This window comes from Piliocolobus tephrosceles, chromosome 3 (genome assembly GCF_002776525.5).
Source record: "Piliocolobus tephrosceles isolate RC106 chromosome 3, ASM277652v3, whole genome shotgun sequence".
NCBI classification, from domain to species: domain Eukaryota; kingdom Metazoa; phylum Chordata; class Mammalia; order Primates; family Cercopithecidae; genus Piliocolobus; species Piliocolobus tephrosceles.
In genome coordinates, this window is record NC_045436.1 from 85,575,207 (window position 1) to 85,599,136 (window position 23,930).

Sequence of the window (23,930 nt, forward strand, 5' to 3'; positions counted from 1 at the left end):
CCACAGTAGGGGCGGGGGAAACGTTTGGCAGTGCGACAGTAGGAAGTGACGTTACTTCCCTTTTTCCGGTCCGCCGGATTATGAATGACGGCAGGCGGGAGTATTTTCCAGATAAATTGGCTGTCGTTTTTCTCCTGTCCTCTGTGGAAGCGAGTGGTCTGCGGGCAGCAGCTCCCAGAGGCAGCCTTGGAATTCCAGCTCGGGCTGGGCGGGAAGGCGCAGGCGGCCCAGGTCTCCGACACGCTCACGCACCCTACCTGCCTTGGCCGCGCCTCTGCGACCAGGTAAAGAGGGCGCTCGGGCCGCCGGCTTCTCAGCCTCCGCGACCCCCTAAGGACTGCTCTTTTCTTCGGAGGTCTATAGGGCTGAGGATGCGGGGAAAGGGTGGGAAGGATAAGGGCGTGATATCATTGTCCTGATTTTTCTCCAGCCCTGGGGCCGCCTCAAACTCCTTTTTGGCCACTCCTGCTGAAGGTGCGGGTTGAGGGCTCTGGGCTCCTCAGTAGTACGCGTTTCCCAGTTTCCCCCTAGCTAATCCCTCGTGTCTTCCTCTGCTGATGGACAAATGGGACAGCTTCCAGTTGGAGGCGTTGGTGGGGGTGGTTTGATGTTTGCTGTTAAGTGTAATTTCAGACCTCTTGGGTCACACTTTTAACTTCTCTTCTCTCTTTGGCATTGAGTTTTCCATTCCAGCCCTTCCTAATTGCAGAAAGCAGCTCTATGTGAATACTGCCTAACATTTACTCCAAAGGACTTGCCTCATTTTGGGCCATTTGCTTATGTTTTGTCATCACAGCAGTATCTCTTCGGTTTTTAACTTCTGTAGAAAGTTTAACTTGCATGAAAATTGCTTTGGCTTCAAAAACGTTTGCTAATACACGTACTTCCACCCCAACTTTCCCCCTGGTTTTGAGATTAGATGACTTGTTTTTTTCCTCTTTATTCTTAATTCCAGGATCCCATTCCTTGTCATAAATTCTTGAATATCAAGAAAATGCCAGCTTTAGTAATATATCGTATGCTGCATTATTGATAAAGAAGGTGGTATATTTCTATTTTATCTAAGCTTATCGGTAAAAGCAGTGTTTACAGGAGAAAATGCAAAAGCTAGCAAGAACTAGTGATGTGATAATTTTAAACGTGTAAACATTGTCATTTAAATCCATGATAATAAACTGCTATAACACAACTAAATGATTCGCTGTCATATTTAATAAATCAAACATTAAGCTATGTGGGTTTTTTTTTTTTTTTTTTAAACTGCCTGATTGGGGGCACACACCACTGAGAGGATTGCTTTAAGCATACTCATTACTAAAAATCGTGTATTACACCTGTAGGTATCGTTTTGTGAGGTCTCACTTCAAAAATAAGACTGAAAAGGTCAGTGAGATTTGAGAATCATCAATTCTTTTTATTTTATATATTTTGCACTTTTTTTTTTGTTTGTTTGTTTTAAACAGGGCTCAAACTTGAGCATCTCTAGTAGTGGGCCCATCAAGTTTTTGTTTGTTTTGTTTTTTTTTTTTTTTTGAGATGGAGTCTCACTCAGTCGCCTGGGGATGGAGTGCAATGGCGTGATCTCTCCTCACTGCAATCCGCCTCCCGGGCTCAAGCAGTTCTTCTGCCTCAGCCTCCCGAGTAGCTGGGATTACAGGCGCCCACCATCACACCCGGCTCATTTTTGTATTTTTAGTAAAGGCGGAGTTTCACCATGTTGGCCAGGCTGGTCTCAAACTCCTGACCTCAAATGATCCGCCCGCCTCGGCCCCGCAAAGTGCTGGGATTACAGGCGTGGGCCACCGCGCCCGGCCTGTTTTTTCTTTTTTGAACTTGTTTTACTTGTAGCTTTTATGTCATCTGTGATTTTTAAATAAAAATAAATACTGAGTATCCAGTTTGCTTTTCTAACAAAGAATAAATACTGAGTATCCAATTAGCCTTTCTAATAGCAACAATAGCAGCTCTCAAAATTAAGAAATTCTGGAGCCAGCTAACTAATACATCTGTAGTATACACGGTTCCCTAGTGTGTGTGTGTGTTTATTCTAAGGTATTTAATGTAGTTTATGGAATTCTGTTATGCAGAATATTGGAATACTTGGAATGCAGATATTTAAACCATGTACATTAAAACAAGCACAGGTATTGTTTGCTGTGAAAATTAAGTAATTTTATTTTGTACTTGATGTTAGCCATTTGCGCTGTGGATCACTGTTAATTATGAGGTCTGGTTTAGCTGCAGGCATTATGACTCCATGGCAACAGATGATTCCCTGATTCTCCAGAGAGAAGATTACACCCTTTGTTTATAGTGTAATCTTTTCACTTAAAAACTTTTTTCCTACTTCTTTACCAGATAAGAAAACAGCTAATTTTAATCATTGGCTTTTGTTCTCTAGGACTTAACTGCATCCCATATTACATATTTGATGAGCTTGAAAAAAATCTCAGTTTTTTTCTTATCTTTTTTGACTTTAAATATGTAAGGTAATTGGCTGCTATGTGTTGAGCAGCAAGGTTTTTGTTGTTATTGTTATTGTTTTTTTTTGGTTAAATCTATGTTATTGTAATAAAATAGGGTGCAATATTCAACCAAATAGTGTTGTTTTATGAAAAACATAAAACCCAAACTAAGTTATAAAATTCAAAATATTGAACATATGATGTAGGAGAGAATTTAAGCAGGTTTAAATTTTAATCTTTAAGAAAACAGTTTGTGATTTTTCATACTTATAAACTGTGTTGAACTTCTTATTTTGTACAATGGGTTAATATGCACATGGATTACGGGTTTCACATTTATATTTTACCTTTCATGATTTCCTGGCTTTCAGTCTCAGTAACAAATATGTTTTTTCAGTGTTTGGATGGGAAAAACTTTTCAATCAATATAAATCCCTTACCTTTCACGGAAAGACGCTTGAAAATATAAAGCATAATTTGGATTTTGCCTATCAAAGTTTGCGTTTGTTTTTTTTGTTTTTGTTTTTGTTTTTGAGATGGAGTTTTCCCTTTGTTGCCCAGGCTGGAGTGCAATGGCACCATCTCGGCTCACTGCAACCTCCGCCTCCCAGGTTCAAGCAATTCTCCTGCCTCAGCCTCCTGAGTAGCTGGGAATACAGGCATGCACCACCACGCCTGGCTAATTTTTTTTTTTTGTATTTTTAGTAGAGACGGGGTTTCTCCATATTGGTCAGGCTGGTCTCGAACTCCTGACCTCAGGTGATCCGCCCCAGCCTCCTAAAGTGCTGGTATTATAGGCGTGAGCGACCGCACCCGGCCCAAAGTTTGCATATTTTAATAGTGCCAGTTGGTAAGGAATTTGCTTATAAATTATAAAGAAATAATAATAGCTAGTATTTATTTAAGGACTTAATATGTGACAAACTTGGTTCTGTACAGCACACTACATGGTAGGTACAGTTATTGTCTCCATTTTATAAGTGAGGAAACAGATATGCAGAAAAGTTTTTTATAGCTACTAAGAATCAGAACCAGGATATTTGCACCCAGGTAGTCTGGCTCAACAGTCTCGGCTGTAATCTTTTACTTTCTAATTCCTGTTTTATAAATATTCTCGCTAGACACATGTATGAAATCTAGTTAAGATTCTTAGTTCCTTTGCCCTGGATATAAGTATACTTAAAAACTTCTGTGCTTGCTTTATTTATAGAGTTTGGTTAGATTCCATTTATATTTTTACCAATTCACCTCACAAAGGTGATCTTATTTCTTCATTTTAATTTATACTTAGTTGATCCTTAAAATAGATTTATTAATTTGGAAAAGAAAGAATGGTGTCATGAAGCATGAAATTCATATTGTACCAAAAATAAAGTTATTGATAATACTCTCAGACAGTGATTTCTAACATTCATGTATGCACATTCATTCCTTGAACTAAAGTTTGAGTTCATTAAACACTGGAGATATTATAGTGTTAGGTGATAAGAGCTATGAAGAAAAAGGGAAGCTAGGTAAGAGGCTAGGGAGTGCTTTTTCAATTCGGGCAGTCAGGAGAGGCTGTTCTGAGTTAATATTTATGCAGATAAATCAATGAAATGAGGGAGCAAGCCATGTGAATCTCTTGGAGAAACGCATTCTAGGCAAAGAAATAGCAAGTACAAAAATTCTCCAGTGGGAGCATTTCTGGCACCTTCCAAAAACAGCAAGGACAACTATGGCTGGAAGGGAGTGAAGAAGGATAAGAGATGAGGTCAGAAAGGGATAGCTAGGGTCACAGTAGGCCTATAGGCCATAATAGGAAATTTGGATTTTCTTCTGATTGTGCTGAAGAGCCACTGGATGGTTTTGAGCAGGAGACATCTGATTTATGTTTTTAAGGATCATCCTGTTGTTGGAGAATGGACTGTTTTATGGCAAGTGGAGGAAAACAGTTAATAGGCTTTTGCAGTAGTCCTTGTAAGCACTGGTGATGACTTAGATTAAGGTGGTAGTGGTAGAGGTGCTAAGGAGTTGGATTTAACATATACTTCAAAGGTAGAGATGACAGGGTCTGAGAGAGAGAAGAAAAGAAGTTGAGTGGGACTTTGAGTTTTTGGCCTGAGCATCTGGTTGATTGGTATTCCTATTTTACCAGGAAGTAGAACACTAAGGGAAGAGGAGCAGGTTTAGAAAAACATCCACATAGAGCTGTCAAGTAGAATACAGGAGTCTGAAGTTAGGGGAGAAGATATGGCTGGGATATACATATAAGAGTCAGATAATATTTAAAGCTATGGCACTGGAGATCACCCATAACAGTGCTGTCATATTGTGAGCTGTGCCCCCATTAATGAGTCAGGAAATCAATGTAATGAGTAACAACCAGAATTTAAAAAAACAAGCACAGAGTAAAAAATATCAGATTTATCCCATATAGTAGGATAAGTATTGCTTCGTGACATTTTTGTTTCCATTTTATTCAGTGTATTGTGTATTACATTATAAAATGTGTAACTAATTGTGTGGCATGATCACAAGTGTGAAAGCCAGTATTCAAAGGATGGAGTGTGGATTGAGAAGAGGGCAAAACACTGAGCTGTGGGTCACTGAGCCATCTGCAGAGTAGCCAATAAAAGGAATCAGGAAAGAATTGCCAAAGAATTTAATCCAGTGCAGAAACTTTTCAAATAACCCAGGGATGGAAGTTTATATCAAGGATTACTGAGACCAGCATACTTGCTTAGAATAACATAATATCTGACGATTTTCACTTTGGTAAAATTGCTTCAGTTTATGAAATTTTATTTATAAACAGTACTATTATATTAGAATAATACCTATTCTTAAATGTCTCTAAGATCTTTTATAAATTTAATTAATACTTTTGGACTGATGTACAATTTTCATCTCTATAATGGAAATAAAATACTTTTAAGGATTATGAGCATTAGAAGTAATGCACATGTTCTGTGTGCTCAGCACATAGTAGGTAGATGATAAAATGTATGTACTATTTAAAACTTTATTTACCTAACATTTATTGAGCTCCTATCAAATTGTCACAAAGATAACTTATTTGAAAAAACAAAAAACACAAGTTGATAATTTGCAGTGGTTTTGCACTTTTTGGTCTTCATTATATAATATATAATTTATCTAATATATAATGTTGTACATGATGCCATAGATCTTGAATTTTGAAATTTTCAAGCTTTGTTTTTTCTGGACTGTGGAGAAGTATGCTTATTTTTAATATGTTTACTGTTTATCTCTCTCATTCTCTGTGTTTTATCAAGGCTAAGATATATTCATTAGAATGAAAGTGCAAAAAAAAAATTCTGAAGGCCTAAATATTAAACCTATGACTAATTCCACCATTTAAAAATGTATTAGAACTTTCCTGAGTAATGAAATCAAAGCCATAATCTTTTCTTTATACCTATTAATTCGGCAAGATTCCCAAGCAAATTGGCATGTCCGGGAAAGAGATGCACACTCTTATTTAATATCTTGAAGTTTGTGGTTTTGTCTGCTACTTTATCCCTCTCTGGAGAGTGGCACCTGTCAAAGCTGAGAAAGAGCAAATTACTCTATTTCTGTGCTTGGCAAGAATGTAATATGGAATAACAAGAGCTGTGCCCCAGAAGCCCTAGAGACAGAAGTTGATTCTATAGTACCTACCTTCTTAAAGCTCATGACATAAAATTAATGAACTAAGGCATTCTCAAGCTAGAAGAGAAAAAAGAGGAGGGATTTTTTTTTTTTTTTTTTTGTCTGTGATATTTGCATACTTGGAGCAAATACTGATTCTTCTCTCTAAAAAGGCACAGTGCAAGCCAAAAACATCACATTTGTACAGGTTTACTAAATAATATTTATTTTAAAAATTATATTAGTACATAATAGGGAAACATTATTCAAGGAGAGTAATTTTTTATTTTTTTACTCTAAGATCATTAAGTAACATTTTTAATCTCCCAGGGGAAAAACCAACATCTATATTTTTAAGAAAATACGTTAAGAATCAACAGTACTTTGTTGCATTTTCTCTCAGGCATCTCATTAATTTTTAGATATCACCACGGGCAGGTTATTGCTATTCTGTTTTGCTGACATTTAGCATTTTATTAAGTGCTAACAATGAGAAGAGTTTATAGAATATGTCTAAAACCCTATTTTCATATTCTAATGTGCCTTGCAATGTGGCAAATATAGACGTACTTTTAAAAAAATATATTTCTACATATCTTAAAAGCTATTAAATAGCATGGCTTTGTTTCCAGTTTTTAAAAAGTGTTAGGATGAGGCTCATAATTACTGTTTTTTAGACTGCTGGGCAAATGATGAAATCAATCATGTTTTCTTTCAAATCTGCTTTCTTGAAACACTTAGGGATCAGTCTTCTTTTTATTATCCTACTGTCAGGAGAGTGAGTCCAGAGCAAATTCCTCAAAAAGACTTAATTCCTGGCAAGTGTGGTTGGTTCTTTTTGCCCTAGTGTTGTTACAGATCTCACTTTGTTTGACTGTTTTTAAAGACTCATAGCATAAAGGTGTTATATTAATAATGAAAATGTTTCCAGAGCTGTATTCAGCTTTATTAAAAAAAAAAAAAAAAACTGTGACCTTTGATCTTTAAAAAATACCTTTTTGTTTAAAAATTATCTCTCAGTGACAAAAATTTTAAAAAATAAGCTCAGGGAGAAAATGGGATCTGTTAGTTAAAAAGTTGTTGCTTTTACAGTACATTAAATAATTTTCCCCCAGATAATCTTTTACGAAGTAACAAATCATGGTATGTATCTGTTATATTTTAATAGAATAAATATAAAATAAAGCAGTAGTGATTATTTGTATTATTAAGAAACTTTATAAGATAATACTTTACTAACTATATTTCGTTTTTATAATGGATTATAAGTTATTTACTTTTAAAGAATGAAGAACTAAGAAGCTTAAAGTGTTCAGGTTTTGTTTCAGATTTTCTTAAAAAAAGAATTTAAAATATTAAAGAAAATTTAGTATGATGAAGGTTTTCTAAAATTAAGTGTACACTAACATTTTGAATACACTTAAAAGACAAAAGTGCATGTATACTTTTAAAAAGCTTTTAAAGTAATTTTCCTTCTAATATGTCATGTTTCTGGTACATATTTCCATGATGAATGCTTTTAAAGAGTGCCATCTAGTGTCAGTTTTGGAATAATTGTAATTTATGGATTAGAACATTGGGAATTTTTGATCCAGGAAATGTATAAACATAAAAAGACAGGACAATTGATAAAAACCTTAAGGAATATGACTTCAAAATAGCCATGAAGAATGTGATCTCAAGACTGTGTGTGTTTGCACCTTTAACCAGTGTGTATATTTATCTCTGCTTTCATTTGTCAAATACTGCTTGCTTATATATATAATAAGCATATAAAGCAGTGAACAAAAAATTTTTACTCATGGAACATTCTAGTTGTGGGAGACAAATAATAAAATATGGTATATCACCATAGCAATAAGCGCTATGGAAAAAAAGCATAGATGGAAATAGAAAGGTTTTTTTCAGGGAACATGGGGACTGGGGTTTGTGATTTAAATTGAATAGTTAGAGAGGATCTCATTAAGAAGTTGTCATTGAATAAATAAATACCTGAAGGAAGTGAGGAATTGTTCTAGGTACTGGAAACACCAAGTGCAAAGGCCCTGATGTGGGAATGTACCTAGTGTTTTAGCAGGGGTCCCCCAACCCAGGGCCCAGGACTAGTACCTGTCAGGGGCCTGTTAGGAACCCCTCCTCAAAGTGGGAGGTGAGCGGCAGTGAGCCAGCATTACTGCCTGAATGTCGCCTCCTGTCAGATCAGCAATGACATTAGATTCTTATAGGTGCTCCAACCCTATTAACTGCATGCAGGAGGAATCCAGGTTGCACGTTCCGTATGAGAATCTAATGCCTGATGATCTGAGGTGAAACAGTTTCATCTGGAAACCATCCCCATCCCCCCACCAACCCCTCATGGAAAAATTGTCTTTCATGAAACTGGCCTGTGGTGCCAATAATGTTGGAGATGGCTGTTTTAGAGGAATAACAGTCTACCTTGGCTGGAACAGTGAGCAATGAAGAGAGTTAATGAGACAAACTCAGAGACATAAAAGAGGATTAGATCAAGATTTTTGTAGGCTGTTGTAGAAACTTTGGCTTTTCTCTAAGGAGAATGGGAAGACCTTGGAGGGTTTGGTTATGGGGGTGTAAAGGAAAAGAATGGTGTAAACTGAGATGGGGAAGACACATAAGGAGCAAGTTTGAGGGGTGGGGAGAATAAGGAACTAGCTTTTGGACATGTTAACTTTAAGATATCTCAGCTCTCACTATCCATATTATGGGGAAATTTAAATATTTTTGTACTATGATTTAGCACTCAGCAGCTATCACTTGAGTAGAATCCACTTCTCCTGAAAGAACGAATATCCCCTCCCTATTATTTTGTAGGGTCATAAAAAAGAAGCAGTATGGAAGGACCAGCACTGGCAAAATTTCTCAAGGATGTTATCCCCAGACAGCTCTCAGTATTCTTGGTTAATTTATTTCCCCTTCTGTTTATCTCCTGTTCTCACCTATAGTGAGACCCCAAAGTACTTGATTGGGAGGGCTCTATTGTGAAGCACTGGGGTTTGCTCATTTTAAAGGAGCTGTTGTAAAATTTCCTCTAATGCTAGTCAGTTGCACAGGGTGGAATTTTTTCTTTTGGAAGTCATTTAGTCAGTCTTCAGAAACAAAGTTTATAGCATTATTATCTACTGCAAATTTTTACTGATTTCTAGAACAGGCTTTTGAAACATTCATCTTTTAGCTTCTAAATGATTATATTCTAAGACCATAATCATTACAATTTATACTTTAGGTGACCCAATGAAAGAAGAAAATGAAAGCCATAAAGAAAAGTCTTACAGAAGAAGAATACCTGTATCTGGACTTTTCTCACCAAACAAAAGGATGCATCTTTCCTCTTCATACATCTGTAACTTTATTTCTGTTATCTTACTGTGACTGTAAAATCTTTAAAATTTGCTTAGTTGTCACCAAAGAAGTGAATACAGATAGTTCACTACTAAGGGATGATCTGATTCAGGATGTTGAAATACAGATTATTTCAAGGCAAGAGCTCCCACCAATAGTCCAGAATTGCTGTTTGCCTGCAGTAGTAGAACGGTCAGACAATTTTTGTAGAGCAGGACTTGCCGTTGTATTGAGGCACATAATCCAGAAATCCTATGAAGCAGACCCCTTAAAGAAGGAACTTTTGGAACTTCTGGGCTTTAAAAAGACTTGCTTGAAAGCCTGTGCTGAAGTAAGTATAATGTCTCTTTTCTGTTATTTGAAGCTATAGAGTGATAACATAATTACTTGACCATTTAATATTTTAACTTCCTATTAGGAATAAAAGTTTATTTTAAAAAACCACAGTAACCAATGAAATAAGGTAGCCCTTTGATATAGTTTGAATATCCCCTCCAAATTTCATGTTGAAATGTGATCCCCAATATTGTTGGGGGTGGGACCTGGTAGGAGGTGTTTGGGTCATGGGGACAGATGCCTTATAAATGGCTTGGTGCTCTGTTAGTCCACTAGAGATCTAGCTGTTGAAAAGCATCTGGTACCTCCTCCTTGCACTCTCTTGCACCCTCTCTCCCCATGTGACATGCCTACTCTCTCTTTGCCTTCTACCATGACTAAAAGCTTCTTGAGGTCCTGACCAGAAGCAGATGCTTCTTGTATAGTCTGCAGAACCATGAGCCAAATAAACCTCTTTACTTTATAAATTACTCAGCCTCACCTATTCCTTTACAGCAATGCAAAATGGGCAAATACACCCTTTATGTGTGCCAATATTTCAGTGCAGTATTGAAAAATAAGAATTTAAGACTTAATTTATAAAGTTTGGAGACATTTTTAGAAAATAACTTTTTCTTTATTTTAGTTATGTTGATTTTTAAACGGAATGTTTACATATAATTAGGAACTCAAATAGCAATGCTTTGGAAGCTCTGTTTATTGTAGGATCTAGGAGAATGGCAGGACAGGGGAGGTATATTTTTAAGGCTTTGAGAAGTAATGATTTATTTAGTAAGGGGAATACAGGAATGCTACACCTCCTTTGCTTAATGTTTTTACTTCTAAAACACTGTGATGTGTCTCCTGATGTAACATAAAAACCTAACCTAGGGATGATTTAGCTCAAAACTTATTTCCCAATAAGACAGTTATTTTTTCTTAAGTTATGTTGAAATTAAAAAATCCTTTCATTTCTTGTTTTGTTTTTGTTTTGTAGGTTAGTCAGTGGACCAGGCTATGTGAACTCACCATCCCTTTGGCTATTGAGAATTTTCTCAGAGAGTCTTCTGACCAGCCCCCAGTTATACCTGTAGAAATACTACAGCTAGAGAAAAAGCTTAGTGAGCCTGTTAGAGTGCATAATGATGATAAACTCCGCAGGCAGAAACTCAAGCAACAGAAGGCTGATGGAGTTGGGCCTCCCCTTACTAAGGGAAAGGCAAAGAGCAAGGTCCACACGCAGGAAACATCTGAAGAGTTGGAATCTTCATCTGAGAGTCTGGAACTGAAAGTGGCATTCTCAAAGCTCACAGTGCAGGAAGAACCAGCTACTACCAACAGAGAGCCTTCTCACATCAGAAAAGCAAAAGCCTCTGACCTTCCACCTCTGGAGCATGTGTTTGCAGAAGGGCTTTACTTCACTCTGGCAGATATCGTGCTGTTGCCCTGTATCCATCATTTCTTGGTAAGATTTCATCTGGACTGTACACATTACTATGAGTTTCGGTCTATGAAATTGCCTAGGTTTGAATTTCTATTCTAATTCTTATTGCCAGTATGCTGCTGGGCAAGTTATTAATATCTTTCTCCATTTTCTTATCTGTAAAATGGAGATAATAATAGTACCTATCTAAGAGGAAAAATGTAAGGAACAAATTAAAGTTTGTGTGAAGTTTGGAGAACAGTGCTTGGCACATAGTAAGCTGTCAATCAATGTTAGTAATTATTATGACTTTTAATGTGAAATTGCTAAAATGTTAACAGTTGTTATTATTAACTTCAAGTTTCTATTGTGATTACTTTCTAATATTAGAAGGTCCAAGTCAGCTCTGTGGTACAATGGATAGTGCATTGGACTTCTACTATTAGAGGATCCAGTTAAAAACAAACAAACAAACAAACAAAACTAAAAATCTTGTCAGCTAAATTTTATAATTATTAGTCACTTAAATTAATCTTACGTTAAGTATTATCAAATTGAAAATATTTTATTCTGACCTGTATGCTTCTCTGTTCTCTCTGAGATTAAAGTAGCTGGCTCTGTTATTATGTGCTGGGGGAGAATAGATAGAAAGTTTTCTGAGTAGGAAGATCTCTCTCCCTCTCTGTCTTACACACACACACACACACACATGCACACGCACATTCCCTCTGTGGAGGAAAAAAGAACAGGGTGAAAATAATACCAGAGTGAACATAGGAAGCTTAGCTCTCTGCAGCCTTCCAATTGGTTTTCAAGAGCTGCATTGCTTTTTGCTTTTGTTTTGTTTTTTTTTTCTTGGAAGCATTTCCCCCTTTTCCCTACTAAGGAATCAGATATTAGATTTCATTCTCATTATATATCACCAACAATTCAGGTATCTCTATGGACAGAAGAGACTTCTATTGAAAATCTACGTATTTGAAGGCTTTGCTTCACAGGTAAATTAGGCAGTATTGATCAATTGTCATTTTCTTAAAGAACATTTCTCTTTTCCTCAAAATTGAACCAAACTTGGCAACCGAAACAATGTAAAAATAGGGAGATCCAGGAATTGTTTAGATGTTGATTGGTATTTTAAATGCCAAATGTCATAATTTAATAGAGTCCATAGAGTTGAGTGGGAAGAAGACATTGATTTTTAAATTTTTTCCTAGTCAAATGATTTCTAGATTCTCTTCTCCATGATCCCTCTCCTCTATTACCAAGTTCAGTCATTAGAGCAGTCATTTGATACATTATGAAATACTTGGTCTTCTGTCTTCTTGACTTCTTTGGATAACTGTGTTTCCAGTTTCATCAGAATTGAATGAAAGTGGCATATCCATTCCTTTATTGAAGAAATTTATTAAAATGATATGAATACATAAACTAATTCTCAAAATATTTTCCTTCGTTCCTTTGTATTTTTACTGGAATTTTTTTGTTTGTTTGTTTGTTTTTTTTGAGATGGAGTCTTCCTCTGTCACCCAGGCTGGAGTGCAGTGGTATAATCTTGGCTCACTGCAACCTCTGCTTCCTGGGTTGAAGCAATTCTCCTGCCTCAGCCTCCCAAATAGCTGGGATTACAGGTGCATGCCACCATGCCCGGCTAATTTTTCTATTTTTTTAAGTAGAGACAGGGTTTCACCATGTTGGCCAGGCTGGTCTCGAACTCCTGACCTTGTGATCCGCCCACCTCATATTTTCAGGAATTCATCTTTCTTTGATAAAGCCTTGATACTTGTTATATTTTTCTCCTTTAAATCATCTTGGGTGGTAAAGAAGTCATTTTAATTCATAGAGCGCTTATGTTGGCAAGTCTTTTTGCTTGAATTAACATACATTGAGGTGAATAGAGTGACCATCCAGATGATCAGAATCAGGATCAAGTTCATCATCAGTAATCAAGGTCAAGTTACCAGAAGCATAAAACTGAATCTAGGGACAGAATATTTAGTCACAGGAATAAAGTCAAGGACATAAAAGTAAGGAGTCAATTTTGCTAAGTCAAGGTTTGAATTCCTAAGGGTCAAAATGAGAACTAGGGAAAATACCCAGTTCTGGTAAACAGAATAAAACCAAAGGTGGAAAACAATAACAAGTAGAATGGATGAGGTGGTTTTTTTTGTTTTGTTTTTTTAAATTAGTCAGAGACAAACATGGAAGGGCTAAAGTATTATGTATAAACCTGCTGCAAGCTCTTTCTTTTCAGAAAGTACTTTATTACTTTACAAAGTTAACCCCTGATGGCTCAGCACCTCTTAAGGAAAGGGGCCTGACAATACCCTCTCTTCTGAAAAGTCTTAGATTTAAAAGGAATAAATTAATATGTACATTCATGTTTCCCCCTCTTTAATTCATTTACTAGAATTTTCTGGTAGATAGTGTATCAAGCATATGGGAGAAGTAGCAATGAATAGCTATACTAGGGCAAAATCCTACTGTTCCAATACTAGAAGATCGTATGTTATTTTTCAAGTGGTACTAGTAAGCAAGTACACTTTGACAGAAGTATTTAAAACATTATTGTACTCCTATAAGACAGAAAGGTTGCATTTTATAATTTTATAAAACCTTGTAATTTGAACACTTATGATTTGATTTTCTACATTTTAACTTCTAATGCTTTGAATTGAGTTTAAATACACACACACACACACACACACACACACACACACACACACAGCTTTATTAGCTTAAGTAAAATCCTTCCTCTTTTAGAAATTGATTTTTTAGCAAAACTGAATACCTCTTCCTTTGTTCCCATTGGCATAAAATTGAGAACCTCACTTTTTGCTGGCATATTGCAAAAATGGTAGATGCTACTTATTTAGTAGTAAATTTGTATTTTCCGTGTCTTCTCCTATGCATTAGGTCCTCAAGAGCTTTTAGCTTTAACTCACTACTTCTAATTTATAAGTAAAAAACAGAAAGCTGGGATTATATTTCCATTTAGATAGGTTGTTTACTGTTTTTTCTCTGCTTACACTGCTCACCTAAACATCTGTGAGTATATTTTCAAAAAAAGAGGTATGATTAAGGAAATGATATAAAATAACAAAATATTTTATATAATAAGTGATTGTAAAGGAATGCAAAGGAGGAAATATTTTGAATAGATGCAACATCTTGCTTCTCTTTTTATTCAGACAATTTTTTTTTGCCCTTTATTGACAATTAACTACAGAGTTACTAAAATTTTATTATTGCTGTGGTAGCTGTACTGTTTTTTAAAAAACCATTGTTTTAAAAATAAATTATCTTTTTTTTCTTATCCTTAAAGAACTCTGTGATATTTATAATGGTTTTGATCTTATGAGCCAGGTAACTATTTGGTAATCATTTCTTATGAAGAAATTTAATTTTCATTTCACAGAGTTTTCATTAGCAACTTCCTTAAATATATCTTCATGAGTGTAATGAATGTGGTTCAGTACCTTCTGAGCTGTCTGAATATTAGTAGAGTAGCCTGTCATGTTGATTAAATGGAGTGGCCTGTCACACAGAGTAAACCTCCTCAATTTCTTTTAAATATGAATTATTGTTATTTAATTGCAACTTCATTTCAAAAGAAAGGAAAGATGCCGTGTACATCTAACAAATAAGAATAAGTCACTAAAAAGAAGAGTACAGGAAAGATGAGGAAAAGAGAACATTTATAGTGTGATTATCATGTCTAAAGATCCGTTCCCGTAGCACCTAATCTATTTCCAAGCAATTCAGAATTCTTGAGAGAATTAATAAACTTTTTGGCTCTCAGGGTGCCTTAGAGAGTATTTTTCAAACTTTTTTTTACTTTAACTCAGTAAATACAGATGGCCCTCCATATCCATGTGTTCTGCATTCATGTATTCAACCAACCGCAGATTTAAAATATTTGGAAAAAATTACATCTGTACTGAACATGTACCAACTTTTTTCTTGTCATGATCCCCTAAACAATACAGAATAACTATTTGCATAGTGTTTATGTTGTATTAGGTATTAGAAGTAATCTGGGATTTAAAGTATAGGAGAGGATGTGTATAGGTTATATGCAAATACTACACCATTTTATATCAAGGACATTAGTATGAGTATCCGTGGATTTGGGTGTCTGATACAGGTCCTGAAACCAATCTTCCATGGATACTGAGGGACAATTGTAATACATTTTACAAGTTCAATAAGTGTAGAAATAAATGTGTATCTTTAAATAATATGTTAAAAAATATATAAATAATTACAAAATAACTTATGGGATGTGTACTCTGATATTTTCTATTTCATTTTTTAAAAACCTGCTATGTTGATTTCACAACCCCTAAATGAGTGATAAATAGCAGCTTGAAAAATATTGAGGGAATTATTCTCTAAATAAATGGATTCTTTATCATTTGTTTATTCACTCAACAGGGTATTATTTGCAAGGCAGTGTTTTAAGTGTTTCAGTATTCAAAGAGTTAGATACAGTCCTTGTTCTTATAATCAATTACTTGTGCTCATTTAATCTTAAAGTCCACATAAAATACAGTATAATATATGTGTATGAATTTTTTATTAATTTTCTGTTCTTTCTGTCTCATGCTCTGGTATTACTTCTAGATATATTTGTAGAGATTTCCTGTGACTTGACCTTTTTATTTATCTATCTGTTCATAATCATAAGTCATAATGTGTTTGTGACATAGTGGTTTCTATGGAAACAACATTTGTTGCCTCTCAAAGAAGCAAGAACACTCTAAATTTTAAAGAAAATAGAATTTGATGGTAGTGCTAGGGAGAAAGCATCTGACCAAGGGAAAACAAAAATATATGAGTTTGTGTCAGGAGGGACAATTTCAAATTTTTCTAATTTGAAAAAATAAAAGTATTACTTTAAGTGCTGCTTTTGAAAAAAAATCTTCCAAATAGTGCTAGTTATCTTTTTTAGTTTTAAATATTTACAATTTTCTCTTTTATCTTTTTACTATTTTCTTTAGTAAAATATTCTCCTTACCTCATTGTGTAATTTTTAAAAATATGGTTCTCAAAGATGCTTCTTACATTATTGGTAAGGAATATCATTTAGATTCTGCCTAATAGTTCACATACAGAGAAGATAGCTTCACACACACAAAAAAATGGAACTTTAGATCACTATTAATAGTACAAGCTCTCCATTTTTACACTTCTGCAGTAAGCTGAAAGATTTCTTTTGAGACCCGTCAAAATACACCAATGATTATAGACTACAGATATTAAATTGTGATAATTTAAAAGTGTTACATTATTTGTGTTGAGGAAGTTAATACTGATTTTAATTCTTTCCCCATTAACCACTTAAACTAATTTGTGTAAGTATATGTTAAGGATTTTAGGTTTTTGATATAATGTTGTCCAATTAACTCTCTATATGCAGTGTGTTAAGAACTTATCAAGTATACTGAGGGTCAGGAACAGAGGAATGTGTTCATGGCCATGAATTATAGATGAAAGGGTTTCCAGATTGGAATGCAGTTGATTACACAGGAGTTCTTAGAGTTAAAAATATACTACCAATGAAAGATGATAGACAGTTGAATATAAGATGTAAAATTTTCCAAAATGATTTTCAATTGTACTATTCATAGACATTTGCAAATGCCATTGTTATTTATGTTGATTCTTTTTGGAATTATTATATTCTTCTTTTTCTATTGATGGTTGTTTTCCATTGTATAGATGTACGACAGTTTATCCATTCATGTACTGAAGGGCATCTTGGTTACTTCCAAGTTTTGGCAATTATGAATAAAGATGCTGTTAACATCTGTGTTCAGGTTTTTGTGTGGGCATACATTTTCAACTCATTTGAAGCACAATTATTGGATTGTATGGTAAGACTATATTTACCTTTGTAAGGAACTGCCAAACTGTCTTTCAAAGTGGCTGTACTATTTTTCATTCCCACCAGCAATGAATGAGAGTTCCTGTTGTTCCACATGCTCACCATCATTTGGAGTTGTCAGCTTTTGGATTTTTGCCATTCTGATAGGTGTGTGGTTGCATTTCCTTGTTTTAACTTATAATTCTCTAATGATATATGATGATGAGCATTTTTTAATATACTTAGTTGCCATCTGTGTATCTTTTTTGGTTGTCTACTCAGATCTTTTGCTCATTTTAATTGTGTTGTTCATTTTCTCATTGCTGAATTGCTCCAATTTTTATGCTATGAAATTAATCTTAAAAACATATAAGACACATCACTAAAGAAGATATACAAATGGCAAATAATCACATGAAAAGTTGCTCAACATCATTAGTCATAGGGATATGCAAATTAAAATCACAATGAGACACTGCTATATACTCACAAGAATGACTAAAATCAAACAGACTGATAATACCAAGTGTTGACAAGTTGTGGAGATACTGGAACCTCCCTGGATTGCTAGTGGGAATTGTAAAATGGAATGGCAACCATGGAGAAGATTTTAATTTCTTTAAAAGTTAAATATACAGTTACCATAAAACCTAGCAGTCTAACTCTTAGATTTCCAAAGAAATGAAAAACAGTTCCACATAAACACTGCTACATTATAATGTATAGCAACATTATTTGTAATAGCCAACAACCGGGAAAATGCAAATATCTATCAACAAGTGAATGAGTAAGGAAAATACAGTATATCCACACAATGACTACTACTCTTAATAAAAAACAAATGATTGGTCAATGTAACTATATGGATTAACTTCAAAAGCATAATACTAAGTGATAAAAGAAAACCACATTTTATGATTCCATTTGTATGAAATTCTAGAAAAGGCAAAACTGTAAACATAGAAAGCCGATCAGTGGTTGTCTGCAACTGACTGTGGAAGCACAGATAGAGTGCAAATGGTCACAAGGGAAATTTCAAGGGTGACGTAAGTGTACTAAAACTAGATGGTTGCATTACTGCATACATTTACTACAACTCATTGTTTGAACTATAGATGTGTAAATGTTGTGGTTTGTAAAGTTACCTCAATGCAGCTGTTACAAACAAAATATATATAATAATGTGTTTTATTATTTTCCTACCTAGGTAATTATCTGCAAGAAATTTTCTGAGAAGCTGGTAGAATTTCCATTGCTAGCCTCTTGGTACCAGAGGATTCAGGAAGTGCCAGGAGTAAAAACAGCAGCTTCTAAGTGTGGGATCCAATTTCTCCATTTACCAAAGTTGTTGACAATCTCAACTGAGCAGTGTCCAAACTTAAGTGAAGTCCCAGGTGTAGAAGAACACAGCGATCCTTTGTTTATAGGAGGACCAAGACCAACCATGGCCAAGTTAATGGTACTTAGTTGTGTTATTAACATTTTCTTTCAAAAATTCTATGTGATAATGTTGCTGAGCATTCTGCTCAAACTTGTAATCATTTGTTGACATTTTTTTTATAAATTTTATATGTAGCTTTCTTACTTCACTCTTTGCCAGTTAATATTTCTGCTACTTTTTTCATTTATGTGAAGTATACTAAATTTAAAACTTTTAGTATTATGTATTTTTGGAGCCAAGTAAGTCACAATATATACTTTTAAAAAGCATTTTTCTCAAAACTTTCTTTTTTTTTCTTTTAATATTCAGGATATTGACCAAGGTAGCATCATACCTGGTCAAGTGTACTATTTTAACATAATCTTTTTCTGTTGTAAAGTTTTAGTCTCAGCCTTTTTTAGTTTGGATAATGATTTCAAGTTAAAGAAATATAAAGATGAGGCTGGGCATAGTAGCTTACACCTGTGATCCTAGCACTTCAAGAGACTGAGGCAGGCCTATCACTTGAGGTCAGGAGTTCGAGACCAGTCTGGGCAACATGGCAAAACCCTGTCTCTACTAAAATTACAAAAATTAGCTGGGTGTGGTGGCACGTGCCTGTTGTCCCAGCTATTCAGGAGGCTGAGGCACCAGAATAGCTTGAACTTGAGAGAGTGGAGGTTGCAGTGAGCCGAGATTGTGCCACTGTACTCCAGCCTGGGTGACAAAGTGAGACTCTTATCTTGGAAGAAAAAAAAAAAAAAAAAAGAAAATAAATTAAAGATTAATATCTCAATTTACTTTCCAAGGTTTTGTTTAAATTTGTAATTTTGGAATTCTTTTAATTTTATTTTTACTTTAATCTTTGATTTTAATGTTTTTGTTATATAACAAGCCTGGGCGACAGAGTTAGACCCTGGTTCAAAAACAGAAAAAGCATATGCTTTATTTTTTTCTCATTGGGGCATAGTTTGTTTTCAGCAGTACTAATTGTAAAGTTTTCAACAATGGACTTTCCTTTCCCTAACATTTGGAATGATCTGCAAAAATATTTTTGCTTTTAATAGGTGATGTGAAGATTTATTTGAATAGAAAATTCATGAAGTAATTTAAGTTATCCATCGAGTTGCACTGGAAAAATATTCATTTTATTTCCCTATTTGGGTTAGGAAGTAATTGAGTTCTGTAGTTAACAGAGTTTACTGATTTAGAAATGGACAGGAAGACTTTGGTAAGGATACCAATCCCTTAACTCTTCAGCTAAGCTCTGTGGCCTATTGATTAAGTAATGAAACATGATTATATAGTTGATTTTAGAAGTTATTGAGGCATGTCTAGATTTTGATGTGTCTTGATTATATGACTACACTGCCAAGGGACCTCTGGTTCACCTCTTGAGTGGATATGCAACTTCTTTTGGAAATGATGAAATGATGAAAATATCTTAAAATAGATAGTGGCAGTGGTTGAATTGTGAATATTCTAAAAACCACTGAATTGGATTCTTTAAAAGGATAAATTGTGTGGTATTATATATAAATTATATCTCAATATAGTTGTGTTTTTTAAAAGACCCTAAGGTAAGAATGAGTTTAACGAAATGAGAAATAGCAGAAAGTCAGTGTGGCTAGACTGAAGAAGATAGAAGAGAGGTAGATGATGTCAGAGAGATGTGTTTATCTTTCTGGGCTTATAGACCAATAGCCATATCTCTAGCCCTAATGAAAGATTCTTTGTACTATTTCCTTTGGGACGCAAATTCAAGTAGTTTTTGTAATGGAAAGTAATCTCATAAACTGATACAAAGCATTTAATGCTGGAGTCTCAGAGATTTTTTATTTGAATAGGTTATTCCTAAAGATAAAAGTAACTGAGCCATGGAGATATCTAAACATAGAGATGTAGATATATAGATATAGATATAGATATAGATACAGATATACACTGTGGACTATGGACCTGGAATGTGATTGGAAGGGATCTGTGAATCCATGTGTATGCCATGCCACTGTACATAGATCAAATAAATAAATGTACAGCTTCTAAGACAGAGAAGGATCCTGCAATTTTTTTAATATATTGAAAAGTGGTTCTAATTCTTGAAAATATTGGGAACCATTTGGTTAAACCAGAGAAATTTTTCTCTAGTGACATTAAAGATGCTTATAAAAGACTAGTATGAGTGGTGTTTTGGCGTATGTGTTAAAGTGGTAGCTTTTAGGCTGTGGGGGTTTTCATATAACGGAGACCTTGATAGACATATGCAGAGTTCTTTATTATTTCTATGTGGATTGTTTTTGATAACATTTTCATCTTCAGCTGAACTTTCTCTTTGATATCCAATATATTTCTAGGTAGCTTATTACTTCTATGGATCTTCTAGTAATAATTTTAAAATAGCATTACTTTTTATTATCTCAATATAAAAAAATAGGATAGTGTGATGTCAAAATACTCAACACATTATATTTTTATTTAATTAAAATATGTATTTTAGGGAATAGCTGATGATTATTACTATTTATCCTCCTCCTTACCAATATAGAAATATAATTTTTAGCCTTCAAGAATATAATAAGACTGTATTAATTCCTTAATTTAGAAAGAGGCTGTTTCCTTTTCTAGGAAAAGGGCATTGAAGTGATGTTTTCTCCCCACCCTTGCCCTACTTGGACTGTTGATTGGAATGTTCTCCCTGCAGCAGTCAGCCCAAAGGAAGGTGAGTTTTCTTTTCTCTTTAAGTTTTATTCATAATTTGGATACTGTCTTCAGATCTGTCTAATAATTCTGTAAATCTCCCTTTGGCTTTATCTAACATTCTGATACACTATCAGTTGAGTTTTCATTTTATTTTTATTATGAAAATTATATATACACACACACCACTTAGATTTAATATTTCTCACATTTTTCTACATTTGTTTTATTTGTTACTGTTTTTTCTTTGCTGACATATTTTGAAAAAAAATAATTCCAGGTAACATGTCATACTTTAGGACTCATATTTTAAAAATATTGATATCTTAAATAATCACAATGCCATTATCATACCTAATAAAAATTAACAAACTTTAATGATCATCTAATGCCCAATTTATAATCCATTTTCTCCAATTGTTTAAAATATTGTTGAGAAATATTGTTTTATTGTTTGGTTTTAAATTAAATGATTATATTTTTCTTTGCTGGAAATTATATTTGGTTTGTTTTTGTTTCTTTATAATTTTTTAAACATAGTTATTTTATATTTTATATTTGTTATTTCTAATAATCATTATTTTATAGTTTGTACTTGTTATTTCTAATACTTAATGTTCATAGAGGTATAATTCTGCTGTTTGTTTTTTCTGTTGACTTTATTTCTGGTACCTTATTTTCCTGTGAGTTTTGTAATTTTAGACTGTGAATTCATTTGGGGTTACCTCAATCTGTGGTGTCTTGTGGGACTTGGATTAAGGGTATATTCCCACAGAAAGGGATTATATTTGCTTATACCTACTACGACTTAAGACCACTTAGCGTTGATTTTTCAGCTTCAAATTTCTTTAAAAAATGTTTAAATTTAATTATATTTATTATTTTTTCATTGACACATAATAATTGTGCATATTTATGGGGAACAATGTGATATTTTGATATAAGTATGCAATGCGTAATGATCAAATTAGTGTAATTAGCATATTCATCATCTCAGACATTTATCATTTCTTTGTGTTAGGGACAGTTGAAATCTGCTCTTCCAGCTATTTGAACTGTTATTAATTATAGTCACCCAACAGTGCTGTAGAACCCAGGAACTTATTTTTCTTATCTAGCTGTAATTTTATATCCATTAACCAACTTCTGTCTTTTCCAGGCTCTAGTAACCACTATTCTACTCTCTAATTCTTTGAGACCAACTTTTTTTACCTTCCAAATATAAGTGAGAACATGTGATATTTGTCTTTCTGTGTCTGGTTTATTTTATTTAGCATAATGTCCTCTAAGCTCATCCGTGTTGCTGTGAATGACAAGATTTATTTCATTTTTATGACTGGATAGTACTCCATCATATATATGTACCACATTTTCTTTATCTCTTCTTCTGTTGATGGACACTTAGGTTGATTCCATATCTTGGCTATTGTGAATAGTGCTGCAATAAACATGTAAGTGTAGATATCTCTTCACTAAGTGTAGCTATTTCTTTTCTTTTGGATATATATCCAGCAGTGGAATTGCTAGATCCTATAATAGTTCTGATTTCATTTTTGAGAAAAGTCCATACTGTGTGTTTCATAATGGCTGTACTAGTTTATATTCCTACCAACAGTATATAAGAGTTTCCCTTTCTTTGCATCCTCACCATGTTATTTTTTGACTTTTTAATAATGGACATTCTAACTGGGATGAGAAGATATTGTGGGTTTGATTTGCATTTTCCTGATGACTACTTATTTATTTTTGCTATTTAGTTGTTTGAATTCCCTGTGTATTCAGGATATTAATCTTTTGTTGGATGAATAGTTTGCAAATATTTTTTCTCTTTCTGCGGGTTGTCTCTTCACTTTGTTGATTGTTTCCTTTGCTATATAGGTTTTTAGTTCAATATAATTCTATTTGTCTATTTTTGCTTTTGTTGTCTATGCTTTTATGGTCTTATTCATAAAAACTTGCCCAGTCCAATGTCTAGAAGCATTCTCCTTATATTTTCTTCTAGTAGTTTTATAGTTTTGAGTCTTACATTTAAGTCTTTAATCCATTTTGAGTGGATTTTGGTATATGATGAAAGATAAGGTCTACTTTTATTCTATATATGGATATCCACTTTTTCTAGTACCATTTATTGAAGAGACTGTCCTTTCCCCAGTGAATGTCCTTGACACCTCTGTAAAACATGAGTTGGCTATAAATGAGTAGAGATACACTTTGGATATTTGTCCTCTGTAAATCTCAAGTTGAAATTTGAACCCAAATGTTGAAAGTGGGATCTCAAGGCAGGTATTTGGTTCATGGGACCAGATTCCTTATGATTGGCTTTGTGATATCCTCATGGTAATGTGTGAGTTCTCATTCTTAGTTCCCGTGATAACTGGTTGTTGATAAAAGCCTGGTACCTCCTCTACTCTCTCTCTCTTGCTCCCCTTTGCTATGTGATGCCTGCTCCCCTTTGCCTTCTGCCATGAGTGGAAGCTTCCTAAGACCCTCATCAGAAGCAGATGCTGACCCTATGCTTCTTGTATAGCCTGCAGAACTGTGAACCAAATAAACCTCTTTTCTTTATAAATTACTCAGCCCCAGATATTCCTTTATAGCAATATACAAATGGACAAAGACAAGTGGATTCATTTCTGGTTCTCTATTCTGTTCCCTTGATCTATGTGTCTGTTTTTTGTTGAGACGGAGTCTTGCTCTGTCGCCCAGGCTGGAGTGCAGTGGCCGGATCTCAGCTCACTGCAAGCTCCGCCTCCC

The 23,930-nt window shown here is 34.4% G+C and overlaps 1 protein-coding gene across 1 annotated transcript in view; it reads left to right on the forward strand.

Moving 5' to 3' along the window:
* Positions 1-44: 44 nt before the first annotated feature.
* GSTCD (glutathione S-transferase C-terminal domain containing) overlaps positions 45-23,930 on the forward strand; it is a 131,832-nt gene continuing 107,946 nt past the window's right edge. The window contains exons 1-5 of the mRNA XM_023220143.1: positions 45-284; positions 9,340-9,786; positions 10,768-11,235; positions 18,267-18,518; positions 21,105-21,198. Of these exons, the coding sequence (XP_023075911.1) occupies positions 9,361-9,786; positions 10,768-11,235; positions 18,267-18,518; positions 21,105-21,198 (1,240 nt within the window). The 5' untranslated portion in view covers positions 45-284; positions 9,340-9,360. The remainder of the gene's footprint in view (positions 285-9,339; positions 9,787-10,767; positions 11,236-18,266; positions 18,519-21,104; positions 21,199-23,930) is intronic.